This window comes from Triturus cristatus, chromosome 7 (assembly GCF_964204655.1).
Source record: "Triturus cristatus chromosome 7, aTriCri1.1, whole genome shotgun sequence".
In the NCBI taxonomy this organism is placed as follows: Eukaryota; Metazoa; Chordata; class Amphibia; order Caudata; family Salamandridae; genus Triturus; species Triturus cristatus.
In genome coordinates this window covers 1,446,854,679-1,446,870,068 of record NC_140590.1, presented here as the reverse complement: position 1 = coordinate 1,446,870,068, position 15,390 = coordinate 1,446,854,679, and the positions used below count along the sequence as shown (strand labels likewise).

Below are 15,390 nucleotides of genomic sequence, written 5' to 3'. Positions count from 1 at the left end.
GCACAAGTGCGGTGGTGGCAGCATACCGTGTAGTTATCACTAGGAGAGAAGAAGTAGTTTTATTCATTTTTAATCGGTGTCAACTATTTAAAGTTGTGCGGCTGTGTGCTTAACTTACCCTTGGCCTCCAACATCAGTTGGACGTAGAGTGCTGCGCAGCGTAGGAGCAGTGACTTTGCACTCGATGTATGTGTGCCTGTGAAGGGTACAGTATAGAGGGATAGAGCAGTGCTGAGAAGTGGATGCCTGGTGAGTGTGAGTAGTGGATGGATATATACTGGAGACAAATACATTACATGAGAGATGTAGTAATATGCAGTGCGTACCAGTAAAAGCATGTGCTGTGCGTGCTTGTGAGAAGTACAATGCATGAAGTGTGCAGTGCGCACATGTGGAATGTGTGTACTGGCAGTGTGCATGTTTGCAAGTAGCACACCATAGCACAACACAGATGGGGGTAAAGTACTGAGCAGTGCACACAGAATTAATTTGCGGGCTCAATGTATGTGTGACTGTGATGGCACAATGCATGGAAGTAACATAGGCACAATGCATGGAAGTAACAGTGTATTTGCTATGTTCATACACTGAGAATAGGTGTGCCTGCAATGGAATATTACATTGAGGACACTGGGTTCCATTTTGGGAAGGCCAGGACTTGCGGTGCAGACATGAGGAGAAGAGGAATTCCCCTAGACAGATTTGTGTATTGGTGCATTCCTGTGAGCTGCATGTGACAGATTAGAAAAGGGAGAGGGAGACTCCCCCTGTACACTTAAAATGGGGATCTTTGAGTCAGTGAGAGATCAGAAGGAAATAAATTGGCCACATCACAGGGAGGAAACGGGGATGATAAGGGAATCCTAAACATCAGGGTTAGGAGCCTGGTATAAGCCTTTGTATACATATATCACTGTGGCTGACATCTAGGTGTGAACACTAGTCACTCTCATGGCCTGTGTTGTGGGACTATCAGCTTTGGAGTTTCTCCTGCTGAGAAACACTGCCTTTCAAGAGGAAGAAGAGTGAGGAAAGTGTGCACTGCAAGAGAAGCAGAACCTCAACATAAAACTTCAAAGACTCAGAACTTAAATTACATTTGGTGTCTGGAAATGGACTACAAGAAGGGGAGGTTGAGTCCCCAACATGTGTCACCTGCCAAGCAGCTTGACGGGCATTGTGAGGAGGGGAAGCTCTGCAAGACTTCTGCCTGTGACAAGGTCTGGGAGCCAAAGCCTGCTTGTTTCACTGCTGGGAGAGGGGACATCACCCAGGGAAACCAGGACCACCTGCTCTGGAGTCTGGAACACCAGCGCCTAACTGCTTGCCAAGACCAGTGTGCCCTGTGAGGATGAGAAGAGCATTGGGGAGAGCGAGGCCCAGTTGGGAGCCCAGCTGAGTGGACTCCTGGTGTGGGGAGGTGGCTGCTGTATTGATCGGCTCATTGCCCGTGTGGAGATTCCAGTCGCTGACCCCTGTAAGCAAGGAGGAGGCTGCTGTGAAAATAGCCCTGACCAGAGTTCTGTGTGGGAAGAGTGAAGCCGTGCAGCACCGACCTTTTATGCTAGGATGGGTCACTGTGAAAGTTATTGCCAGATCAGGGCCAAAGCCTGTGCGTAGCAGCAACCTGGGATGGAAGCAAGGATCACTGTAGTATGGACTAACGTCTGGGGAGTGCCGGCACCTTGGCCGGTAGTGTTAGGGCAACCTTGTACATCAGAAGTGGTTACCGATACCCAAGTGATTGCGAGGAGGCCTTCGCCCGAAAAATGTGAGCTGTGACAAGTAGGTCATAACAAAGCAACGAGGATTCAGGCGGAGCTGCACCTGTGAAACTGAGAAAGACGCCCTGTGTGCATCACTGAAACCCCTAGCTGGGAGCACAAAAATCCAAACCTCCACTTACCTTCTTGTGAGGAGCTCAAGAAGTACCAGGCAAGAGGAGCACCAAACACCTCTGATCGCTGCTGGAGTTTGCTGCTTATGTGCAGGAGTGCCACACGCTGTGGACGCTCTGAACAGGACCTGGGGCAGTGCGAGTGCCCACTGTCAGGGTGCTCGATGGGACAATGCAAGACTCCTCGCTGCTCGAGCAGGTAAGACTGGTTACCCGGGAAAGTCACTGCTGAGGGTGCTGCTGCACCAAAACACCTTAGACTATTTTACGAAGTGGACTATTGATTTAAAGCCTACTAGTGAGCATTCCCTGGATCTGGCCACCAGTGAATGGGATTAACCCAAACCACATTACCAAGAGCAGTAGGGCAGGAATTTGCCAGCGAAACACTGGTGCCCCTACTTCAAGGGGAAAAATGTTATTGTTTATATATGTCGTAACATCGCTTTGAACGCGTAGAGATAGAAATCAATTACTTTGAAAGGGGTTCTGACACCATTTCATGGAAACAGCTCTGGCACATCTCTACAATTTGTGTTTTTATTACCGCTGCTCGCCACCTTTTATGCTCATCATTCTTGAGGCTTTCACCTTTACTGGGCATTTCTGGCATCCTACTTCAGAGATTTCCCTACTCAGCTGTCCAATCACTGATTCGGTTTCTTGATACAGTTCTCTATCTCACCGACTACTTGCATCAAATTTCATGCCCTTTGTGTGGTCCTAGATATCCTCCCATTTTTCCTCTACATCATCTATTCCCTTGGGGGGGGGGGGGATCTCCTTTCAGTTCCATAATGGTAAAATAAATCTTCTCCAATCACCCCACCACAAAGGAGAACATTAAAGACTTTCTTTCCCTTTGGTCAGTGAATGGCATTCCGCTTCCTCGTGCTTGACTCATCTAAAACAGATTAAATATTTTCTCCTTCTGAACTGCTGTAACTACTTTGTTATCTCTTTTGGTCTTTCCATCAGATGGCAAGACTTCCCACCCGCTCTAGTTACCCCCCGGCAGGCAATTCTACTTCAGTGTGAGACTTCAGACCGTTATCTTCTCCACTGTACATGCAGGTACAATGTGAGTACAACTAACTTGTCTCACACTAGCGATACCAGACCATCTAGCTGCTCAACAGGACTGAATTAGACTTCTTGCCACTTTTCTCGAAAGCAGATATTTAGGCTTTGTATAGTGGCTAGAGTGCGTACCAACATTTGAGTCTCATGTTCCTAGGTATCTGCCCTGCTACTGTTCCCTGAATTTTTGTTAGCAGATGATTGTTTGGTTAAATGAACATGGATTTTGCTGGGGAGCATGGTGTCTTACTCACTTTTATTTTATATATTCAGGGTTCTTTTTACAGAATGATTTGTGCATGGTGCCCAGCAATTACAATGTACACTATTTATCACATGCGGTCAGTAGAGTGCTTATGAAAGTGTTTGGTGTGGTTCTCATTCTCCAAATTGAAAGATCTAATGCTTTAATAAATCACTGAACAATCTGACTCTGAAACTCCGCTGCCAGGGCAGAATCTATGAATCTGTCAAAGGCCAAATAAAAAAAATATTCCTCTTGCTTCTCAAAGGTCACCAGCAGAGCAGAACACGCCAAACCATCTTCCATTGTCTGAAACAACATCTTCCAAAGTTTGGGGTGGATTAAGTGATATTTATGGAACTGGTGTTTGCCCTCAGATAAAATTAATTCAAACACACTGCTTCTTGCGAACTGAGTCGAACTTCTCGTCCACTAGGCTTTTCAAAGGTGCTTCCTGTGGTGGCAGCCAAGCTACATAAAGGAAAATCAGTTCAGTTTCATAAAGTGGACAGACCTTTGACATCAAGTGAAGCACCAAGGTCTTGTCCTGCTTCCTCAATTCCATTTGTCCTGCTTCCTCCAATCTCCCAACAGTACACCCTGTACCATCCCCAAACAGGAGACCCATCGCATAAGAATGCTGAATTGACAGGGAAAGGGTCCCTGGAGAGCACAGGAATGCCAAGATCCAGAAATCCCATATCAACGCTAATGTGTTAGAGCAGTTGTCCCATCATTCACACCTCAAGATGATCCTAGACTATCTGAGGAAAGTTCTTCGCAACTAAACATACCCCACTCATCGTAGCAATTTGATATGGCTTCTTGCACATACGTGCTATGCCTTGAAATGGGAGAGGGGGTGCAGTACGAGGCATTCAGTATGTTCAATATATGTGTTTCCTGGCAGGAGGCAAGACAGAGGAGTTTGAAAAGGAAGGAGAGGCTCTTCTTGCTTTCTTTTGAAGTAATGCCTTCCCCATTCCAGGATGCCCACAGAAAGGTTATGATGAGCAGAAACGCTCACACAACCAACTGCCAGCAACACCATAATACCTGCACTGACAACAAAATATAGGAGAACCGGAGTTTCAAAGTCCAGTCTCTTCGACATTATTTAATGCAGAAAAATGGCCATTTACCACTACAGCTCTGGGCCAGAGCAGTCCACTGAATCCATAGCCATGCCACTTGAACTGTGCCCATTGCAGATCCCGAGCCACATAGATCAACATGGGAAGAAGTTATTAATTAATAACTCCCGCCAGGAAACACAGGAAAATATAATTCAAGGACTTACTAGAATGGTATTGATAAATCCAGCAATATGCTAGTGTTGAATATATCCTAAAATGTACAGACAAAAAGTTATAAGACTTTATTGTCTGTAAGCCACACTCCCGCCTTCCAGTGATCTGCCCTGATTGGTCAGAGTTAAGAGGATTAGTCAGGCTGCTTTGATGAGGTGATAAGGAGCCTTGGGGTGAAGAGCCTTTCTGGGAGGAAAGGGTTCTACTGCATAGGAATGTCAGAGCAGAGGTGGGGTGGGGGGGGGGGGGGGATTGTAAACCATGATCTTCAAAAGGAGGAGGAGACAGGCAAGAGAAGCTAGTTTCATTAACACCCCTACTCTTTGAACCCAGCCAGATGGCAGGCTTAGGGAAGGGATGTGCAGATGCCATGGGGAGGGAAAATATGGAGTTGAGCCATCCTGGAGGTTGGTTTAGCTAGCTCTTGTCTCTCTGCTGAGACTTCAGTTATATTGAATTTTGGAGAAATCATGCTTTCTGGGAGACCATCGTGCCACACTTTGGAGGAGATGGTTAGGCTCTGGGGTGTTGCCCTGCACCGCATTGGTCAGGAGAGCCCTCCTGTGTGACCATAGAGAACACTGAATAAGTATCTGAGAGGGGCAGTGCCGCTCAGCCCTGCTCCTTAAAGAAGAAGAAGAAAAGGGCTCCATGCTGAGAAGTTTGATTTGCACCAACCAGGCCCTGCACTCTGACTGACTGCGCCTGCTGCATAATCTGGAACTACAGCCCAGTGGAACCAACTTGCTTCAAAAGGACTAAAGAGTGGACTCCTTGCAAGTTACAGGTTAACAGAGCTCACCTGAACCATCACCACCAAGAATCCCCAGCCTGGAAAACTACCAGTGGATTTGTAAGGATTTTGTCCAAGTGGATTGTGGGAATTGAAGTCCCATACTTTCAAGGACCATCTTGGAGCTTCCAGACCCTTTGAGTACGTTTTAGACACTTAGGGACCAAGAAGAAGATCCAGAAGTTTGAAGAACTTTGAGGCAACTTTGGAATAAAGCTCCATAAGTGGGCCGAATCTACCTGGCCAGCCAAGCCAGTCACCCTCAACTGCGAGCCGGCCTGGCTCGTCCCGCTGAAAAGCTCTGGTGGTCCAACTTCCAGAGTTTGACCAGGAGCTGGTTGAAACCCAAGCTTGCGAACCCTCACTCTATCCGGCACGGTGAACAGTATTGAGGGACCCCAGGAGAAAAATCTCCGTAAAAGTTTCTAAGTCCTAATGTGGAAAAGGTAGGCGGGACCAACAGCGAGAGTCAAGCAGCCCACCTTCAACAATGAGCCGGCCTGGATCTCTGGTTCGTCCTGCTGGAAAGCTCTGGAAGTCTGATTTCCATCGATATGACCGGGAGCTCGTCGCAAGACAATCCGGTGAACCCTCAACAAATCCAGACTGGCTGAGAGCTTCGAGGGACCCCGGGAAGAAAAGCTCTTGGAATGTTTCTAAGCCAGAAAGTAAAAACTTTGAATGAGACATACAGAGATGGGTAGCCACACAGGGCTCCATCGCAGTCAGTCTGAAACTTTGACTCGGTGTAGAACAACCAGATGTCCCAATAAGCGCTATTGGTTTCTAGGTGCTATACAGTGCTAAATCTTTCAAAATGCATATCTCCGGTTCTCTACATTGGATTTAATTCATTGTGGTGCAATTTTAAAGATAAAAATGTTACCTATTTTTATGAATTGGTTTTGGATTTTTATTGTGATTTGTGTCTTAATAATTTGGTGAATTCGTGTTTTTAAATACTTCATATTCCTATCTCTGAAGTTAAGCCTGCCTGCTTGCAGCCAAGCTACCAATGGTTGAGCACAGGAATAATTTTACGAGACCTATTCTGAGCCCTAGACTGTGTTAGTGGCCTTATTGAGAGTGGCAGATGCATATTTGCCACTACTAATAACCCACTTTCGAATACCTCTACATAAGGGTGTGCCAGTGAACAGCTGGTCCATCGGAGCTCATAATGCAGCACAACAGCTGAGCACATAATTTCCCAACAGCAACAATGCCATTAAGTCCTACAGGAGTCTCCCCATGAAATTCCGACCAGATTCCTGAAGCACTGGACTACCTGGCACTATTTTGTGCTCCTAGCATTTGGTGGGTCTCCAAGCCGTTGAGCTTGCTGGGTTGCAATTATATCACCTGCTGAGCCCTTCAGCTCCCTCCCATCTCCCAAGGAAAGGAAAACAAAGGCTATGATGATCTATATCTAAACCAAGCAGAAGTCCTAGAAGCAGGTCTCCTCCTCTAGAGAGAGTGGGAAAACATGTGGGTTCTTGGTGATGAGCTTTTTATTTCAGCCCTGTGGGTGAAGCTACAGAGAAACCACATGTTTCCACCCAGGGACTTCAGATTGGCAGTAAATGTACAATTCAAAGAGGCAGGGCTACTTCAGGGCTACTTCTTGAATTTACAGACTGGGACGAGGAAAAGGAGACATTGCCATCATTGTAAGCCTTAACAACACTGACATGAAAAGTACCCAGAATTCATGATATACTTCGCCAGAGACAAATTTCAGCTTTGTGAATGGTCAGTGGCTTCACATTAATTTCCAAATTATGATCCTGAAACTTCAAGAAGCAGCACCCCATCAAAACAAGCATTGGCAAAGCAAACAGGTCTCACATATGCAAGATTTGCTGCAGTAGTGCAGTCGCTATGCAACATCCTGAAAATAAACAAAATAAAAAAAGCTATGAGTGTTTTTATTAAACTTTCAGGCATACTGTACAGCAGCTGAGTAACATGGCTAGAAAACATTTTGCCTAATCTGAATGGAGAAATGGGGGTGGGGGAAGGATGTGCTACAGTCGGTGATGCCGACGTTGGAACTGGGGAACCAGTTTAGAGTAATGGCGTTGCCTCGACATGCTGTGATTCACCCAAATCACTTACAACTCTCCAGCTTTTTGAAAAAATAAAAAGCTGAATGCGACCAGTGGAAGCAGCAGACAAACACTAATAACGTTAAACCAGTCTGTACTTGGTCCATGCTCCACACAAAGCCTAAGAAGTGACGCCTCACAACATGCTGCCGAAATAGAAGGCAGCAAAGAAGAGAAGTAATGCTTTCAATGAACGTAATGGACCGGATAAAAATCCCCTTTTATAGGTTTTGTTTTAAAAGATACATCAGATCGTCGCCAAGTGACAGCACATGCGCGCTGTATGCAAGAGGCTTAAAAACTTACATGGAGAAAGGCAATGAGGCCAGGCCCATTTAATGGATTACTTTTATGTGATCGACTTTCCTTTTGTATTTGCTCCTCGCCCACTTGTATGTGCTTGTGTTATAGAAAGGCCTGGTTAGAATGATCATGCTCAGTGCCTTTAAGGAGTCGTCAACAACCCAAGTATTCAAGGGACTAACATTCATCCTTAACAGAGCTACAATATTTACAATGTATTCAGTATATGAAACAGTTAATCACTCATTCCATCTCCCATAACCCACCTGTGATGTAACCCTATCACACAGGTGAGGATTTGAAGAATAATTAGTGCAAACATAAGATATAGTCAGCTACAAGTAATAGTGCCACTGGGCTGTACAACATAAAATGGTATCAATAAGTTTTCAAGATATGCATTGTTACCTGTCATCTGCAGATCTTCCCTCTTTATTAATTGTATTTAGGTTACATATCCAAAACTCTCTTTAAACTGGACAGATTAACGGAGTTGCTAGTGTGTTTTCCTGCGAATATACATTAATCATCCATGTGAGAAACTGGCCTGGTGTATGATATCCACTAATGTAAGTGAGCACCTTGCACCAGTCCAGACAACCCTTATGGGGATTTAAAAGGTCTTAGACAACCTTAGAACAGTGGTAGCTGTGGAAAGCAACCTTCAGGCTTAGTCCAGAGGGAGTACAAAACACAAAACAAGGGGTATAGGGTAATAGCAAATGCACCTATCTCAATGTCTAAAATTGTAATTTTTCTACAATATATGGGGGTGCAAAGAATCAGAGGCTCAATACCCCTTAAGCCTACAAGGATATGGATCCTATACATTTACAACAAAAACAATGATTCAGCTTTGACCGTAGCCAGCGACTTGGAATAGTTCACTAAGAAGCAATCCAAACCGGAAACACTTACCCTGTTGGTGCGCTTAACAAATAAGAGGTCCAACTGGCACTCCTAGATAGAGTGAGGGACCGAGTTGAATTACAGAAAAGGATCTTAATGAACTACAATAGAACATTTTTATTGTTATTGCCCTGAAGAAGACCTTTTGGGTCGAAACGCGTTGGGTACGGTCATTTTCAAGAAGAAATTTTTCAATAAAGAAACAAGAACCTGCTGAATTGATGTGTTTCTCTTCACCATGTCTATACTTGTGGAAAATATTAATCATTATACATGTTGGAGAGCTGAATCATTGCTTTTGTTCATCCAGAGGGAGTGTAAAGCAGCTTGTTTTACCAGAATGCAATATTATAGTATAGATTAAGTGAAAAAAAGAACCACACAAAGTATTTAAAAAAATACGTATTATAGAATACTCTAACACATTTAGATATCTCCTACACATAGATAAACACAATGTACACAAAACTTTGCAAATAAACACAGTAAATAGCACGAAATACACAGTGGACCCCAGGGGGTGGGGGACCAAACCATATACTAAGAAAGTGGTATAAGAACCACGACTCGGGTCAAGACAAGACCAAGAGGAAGTAGAAGTGCTGGGGACCCAAGGAATCACCCAAGGTGAGTAGATAGGGACCCCACAAGGAAGCCAGGTGCATACGTGTGAAGTGGTGTCAGAAACCGCCGTCCAACCCAATGGAGAACTTCAGAAAAGTGCCGCTGCTGAAGGAGAAAGTGTCAGGTGGAATCTGAAGGTGGATTCTAGATGAGAGGTACCTGCAAGCAGAGGGAACAGAGTCTATGTCCCCTCTATGACCAGGAGAATTGGAAGACGAATGCCCTCCAATATCGGGTGTTGCAGGATGGATGACGATGCCATTAACTCTGCAGCAGTGAGGACCAGACACACTGAGGAAGACCAGGAGCCGGTCACGAGCTGTCCCACGAAGAATGTCGAGTGCTGAGGGGTCAGTGTTCGGTGGGAGCACCAACAAGCCTTGGCAAATGCAACCAACACAGGAATTGAAGAAGGAGCAACGTCAGGTGCCTCACCACAAGCAGGGGAGTTAGGGCAGGCCACGAGCAATCAGGGGAGCCCAAAAGAAACAAAGGTGACCCTCAAATGGACCCACAGGCCGGAGGCACTGGAGTCGTGGGAGGACCTCAAACAGCTCACCAAAAGATGCAGGCCACGATGCACACAATGCAGTGTAGCTGAAGATTCTGGTCACTGGAGGTGCTCGAGGTTGGGGCTACTTGGAGCTTGACGATATTCTTGGAAGGAAGTAAACAAGCCTTTGCAACTGCAAATTGACGCGGTGCACAGGGGTTTGGTTATTGTAACCCCTATGAGTGATACTGGCCTCAACTTAGTGAGAGGGCAGGCCTCAGGAGCTGTGGAAAACCACCACCTGTGTTGCAGAACCTTACGGAGTCCGGGATCAGCAGACCGGTCCACTTAGTTGTGGTGCCTGTGAATGCAGGGGAGTGACTCCTTCACTCCAAGGGACATTTATTCAGGGGTCTTTGATGCCCACAGGCCTTGGATGGTTCCTGTATGGTGCACAGGCACAGATGATGCAGCAGACTGAAAGGGAGACGAAGTATAGCCCAAACGAAGTCCAGTGTGCCCAGGCCATATAAGTAGTGGCTGATCCGAATCTTTTCCCACGACGAATCTAGGGATCTACACCCAGGTAAGCCCTTAAGTACCCTAGGGAAAGGGTTGGGACTATTCAGGTGACCCTCCCAGGGGAGGGTCTGGACAGGGGGAGGTTACTCCCATGTCCTTTGTCCAGTTTCGCACCAGAGCTCCCAGGACTGGTTTGAACTGGACTTTGCATGGGGACACCAAATGTGCCCCTCATGCAAACTGAGTGGTGCTGGCAAGCGCACCCACCCTACCCCAATACACTAAATCCTGTGTTTTTAGGTGGTCACACCTCCCTGTGACAGGATGCCTATCCTCCTGCTCGAGCTTGGCTCAGCAGCAGGAGGGCAGAATCGTGTCTCGTCGACAGCAACCATTTTGTGCTGTCCGGGTCAAGAAGGCTGGTAGCGGGAAGACAGAGTCTAACGGAGGGCTCTTCCAGTGCTTGGAATCATATCTCCCACACAATTGGTGTGGGGGTACGATTCCAACATGTTGGATACCAAACATGATTGGAATCGTTGCAGCCAGTTTCGAGATGGTCATTGTGTAATTATGCAGTGCCCCTCTATATAGTATATGGCTACTTCACTGACAACCCGGGAGAATAGGCTCCGTAGGCTGTAGGGGTGTCCTGCTCATGCAGGGGCACCCTCTCACTTAGAACCAAGCACCCTGCCTTTAGGATTGATAAGGCCTGCTATAGGGATGACACAGGTTTTAAGTGCAGTGAACCAAATCACAAAAAGGAGCTGGAGGGGCAGAGAACAGGTCATCCCCCACTCAGAAATCTGTATACAATAAAGGACCTGTTCCCACAGTGAGCATTTGGTTCAAGTATCCCATGCAGTTGTCATCTAATTTTTAGACGAACTGTAGAGCAAGTGTTTCAATGTCATCTATGCTACTAGGTATGGCTCACTATTCAAAGGTGCAGTGACCCTAGATATAGGAAACCGATATCTTTTGTAAGTGGTGCTAGCACCAGCTTACACAGGCTGCAATGGAGAGCCTGTAGTTCCATTTTGAATGGTCTCCCATGGGTGGCATAATGCATGCTTCAGCCCCTGGGGGCCTCTAGGGTACCTATCCCCTGGGTACCTTAATACCATATATTAGGGACTGATAAGGGTACACCCCAGTATCCAATCTGGGATGTACCCAAGTACTAACCACAACAATTTAAGGGAGAACTCAGATAGACTGGGGTCCTGATTAGATGGACCCCGGTAAGACAAGTCAAAAAACAGCATTGCACCAGGCAGAAAGTGGGGGTAACCATGCAGAAGGATTCTACCTTCCAATAATCCATCTTGATTGCCAGTTCACCAACGAGACCAGTCTATTGTGCATTACCTAAATGTAGGCCCATAGCCCACACACCTGTCCATATACAACTTAACCTGCTCTCCAACAGAATGCAAAATGCACCACCAGGCAGCACACATCGCACCACCTAAATGTTCAATCATTTCAACACAGTGCTTATGGATCTACCGGACATCCTTTCGCCCAGCACCACCCTCCTGTCCACATGCTGAGCTCACCTCCCTACTCCTTGCACCACACTCCTGTACAGAAGTTGCACTATACTGCTGTCCATGAACTGCACGGATCTGCATGAACTGCACGGATCTGCTGTCTTCGTAAATTACATCCGCATACCGAGTCGTGCATTTTGCTATACCACTTTTAGCTCAGTGCATTACCCACTCTCCCCATTTTTCACTTAATTACCATGGCTCTCCAGTGAGATCACTGTTGCCATTCATTACGGACCTTGCACTTTTATCCCTTCACTTAAACCTTAAAGTTTCCTCACCAGGACTTTAAAAATAGAATAAATGTTTTAAATTAGGCTTGTTACGAAAGTTCGATAGCTCAGCATCAAGGGAAATTAATAAAATAAAATAAACCATTACCTTTCCAGGCCCCCATGATTCCAGCAGTCCCTCCTTCACACACACTGGTAGCGTCACCAAAGAGACTACAAAACACTTCCGGAGCACACCAGGGGCAGGCTTTTGAGTAGACTCTACCATCAGACTCGGAAGGGGGGGGGAGATCTTCAAATCCCCACCTTCGAGCTAATTTTCTTTTGTCGTTCGGTGGGATACAAACAAGAAAAAAACGATCGCTAGCGATTATTTTACAGTTTATGTGGCACACAATCGAGCAGCAGAAACTACAAACTCAGAAACATATCAAACATGGTATCGCCCTCAGGAGAAAACAGGGAGCCATCTTTTCCAAACATAGATAAGGGACAATATAAAAGTATATTCCAGATGAAGCGGCAAACGACAGCAAAGGACGTCTTTTTGAAGCATTTATTTAATGACAAGTGAAAAACACACTTCGAAAGTTTAAAAATATGCTACTGAAAGTATTACATTTGTACCCAATTAAATAAAAAACTTCACATTTAATTTTCCCGTTGACGCAATCATTTTCTTTCTTTCGTAACTCAAAGCATATTCTTATGATCAATATAGAAAAAAATACGTATTTGACTTTTATATTGTTTTCCGGTCTAATATAGCAGTGAAAACTCAACGAATCACTATTTTAAAATGGTTGGTTTATTTGTATTCACAGAGAGGGCAGCAAGTCCCGCCAATCTTTCTAGTAAACTTAGCAGGATGCAAAGCGGCTGCAGTCCGGACATGTGCAGGCACAGACATTTACGCTTCCTGTACACTATTTTCCGATTACACCACAGCTACTTTTTTTGGAGGGGCGGTCCATTCAAAAGATGTGGCTTTTCATGATTGGTCTACACCTCAGTCAGTTAAATGTCTCTTGGAATGGGCTGGTCACACGGCTGTCAACGAGCCTCGTAATAATTGGTGTAGAAAGAGGACAAACACAGGCTTCCTGCTATCTTGGGAACACTGTTACCTTTAACAGTAGACATCGATACACTTAAACAGAATAATCACTAAGAGGCCACTGCTGGGTAAGAGAAAACACAAAGGCTCCCAGTTCCACGCGGGATTATACCTTGTACCTGTCAGAAACCTTTTTTAATTTGTGGATTTGTAGCCCTGGTTTGAAAATGTGTTAAATAGGACCTCAAGTCCCAACATGCAACAAAAAAGAGGACTGCATGTGATTCTCGCGCATGAAACTGGGGAACTTGAGAACCGAGAAAACTCCACCTACCGTTATGGCAAACTCTTGTGTTTTTTGCAACTTTTTTATTAAAAGCTCAACCTTTTAGGAAAGTGTCATACTTCCACGTTCCCAAAAACCAGAACATTGGACTCAAATAGATTAAAAAGTGGAACAGTTGTGTTTTGTTACACAATTGAAAATTTGCAAACATTCGTGACAAGAATTTTTCATTCTATTAAGGACACGGAGGCGAGGATTATGCTTCTCATTTTTTTTACTGAAAATCTCAGCAGCCAATCAGAAAGTAAACAAGCATTGGCATAGCCAATAGGTCTCGCCTTTGGGACCTTATAAGTGTTTAGCCATGCAACAGTTGCATAACTAAATACTTATAAGGTCCCAAAAGCAAGACCTATTGGCTATGCCAAGCGGCCGTGCGGCCGCGAAAGGGATCCCGATCAAACATCAAAGCGGCCGTGGGGCCGCAAAAGTGAATGTAAGCTCGGTCAAGCGCGGCGCGCGTGCCCGCGCACATGCACTGTAGCTCTAGGCTGGCCTGGCAGCACTTTTTGGAGCCCTCACAAAATGTCTCGCCAGACCAGCGCATGCGCTGGGTCAGGCGAGACCTAAAAACACAAATATGTACTACAATATCCATAAACCCTAGTGGGTATGACATGACAACCATAGAGATGACCCCTATATAAGGAGCATAAGAGAATACTACATCCTCTTTCTTTGTGTGAAAACAGGTAAGTCAAAATATAGTCACAGTCTGGAATCCGAGAACAACTGGAAAGAATCCATTCAACTGAAGTAATCCAAAGGCCAACGTCAGCAACGAGAAAACTTGAAGTCAGCTTCAATGTAACAGTATGTCCTGGGAGACGATGAAAAAACCTTCTTTAAAGGTGAAAAGGCAGCAAACTTCACTTGAGATCAGAACCTGAAATAAAAAGATAAAGCCGTAATACCACACTCCCAGGAAGAGATATAGCAATAGGGAAGGGGGAAAAAACCTGCATAAATATACATTGCATTATAAAGCAATTAAAATCAGACAGTACAGTACTGATTATGGGTGGGATAATCCTCGCCTCCGTGTCCTTAATAGAATTGAAAATTCTTGTCATGAATGTTTGCAAATTTTTAATTCTATGTCAGGACCGGAGGCTCCGATTATGCTTGTTCAAAGCTGCGCCACCACAACAGATGCAACATTTACAATAGGTTTATAATAAAAAGTTTTAAATGTAGAGTCAGAGGACCAATCAGCTGCATTCATAATGTCCAATAAACTGACTCCCATAGAAAAAGCCTTGGATGCCATAGCACCACGAGCAGAATGAGCACCAAATTTGGAGACTTCGATACCAGCTTCGCTCATGAGCCAACGCACCCATTGTGCCAGTGTAGCTGGAGTCACTGGACGAAAAGGTTTCTGTAGAGCAATCAACAATTGACCTGCCATATCTTGACGAAAACCTGCAGTACTTACCTCATAATCCCGGATACATTGTACCACACACAGTTTTGGATTGTCAGGAAACGCAGTATAAGTGACAGAAGTGGTGTTACTTTTAGTAGTGCGTCTGGTGACCAAAAAAGTAACACCCTCAGGAGAGAATCTGCGACCCGCTAGATCGAGGGCGCGGATATCAGACACGCGTTTGCATGATACCAAACAAAGTAGCATAGTTAGCTTGGCAGAAAGCTGTTTGCGAGACAAACCTTGAATTACAGGCCATGAATCCAAGAAACGTAAGATAATGGAGACATCCCAGAGCTCGGAATATTTAAGACACAGTGGTTTTACCAACCGGATACCCCTAAGTAATTTACACACTAATGGATGGTCACCAAGTGGTTTGCCCTCAATGGCTACGTGACCTGCCGATATAGCTGATCGAAAATTATTGACAGTGCGATAAGCAAGACCTGAAGCGGCTAAGGACGCTAAAAAGTTCACTAC

At 45.2% G+C, this 15,390-nt stretch overlaps 1 protein-coding gene across 1 annotated transcript in view; it reads right to left on the bottom strand.

Moving 5' to 3' along the window:
• Positions 1-12,364, bottom strand: part of RPN2 (ribophorin II) — a 139,093-nt gene extending 126,729 nt beyond the window's left edge. The window contains exon 1 of the mRNA XM_085619188.1: positions 12,224-12,364. Within this exon, the coding sequence (XP_085475314.1) occupies positions 12,224-12,239 (16 nt within the window). The 5' untranslated portion in view covers positions 12,240-12,364. The remainder of the gene's footprint in view (positions 1-12,223) is intronic.
• Positions 12,365-15,390: the final 3,026 nt, after the last annotated feature.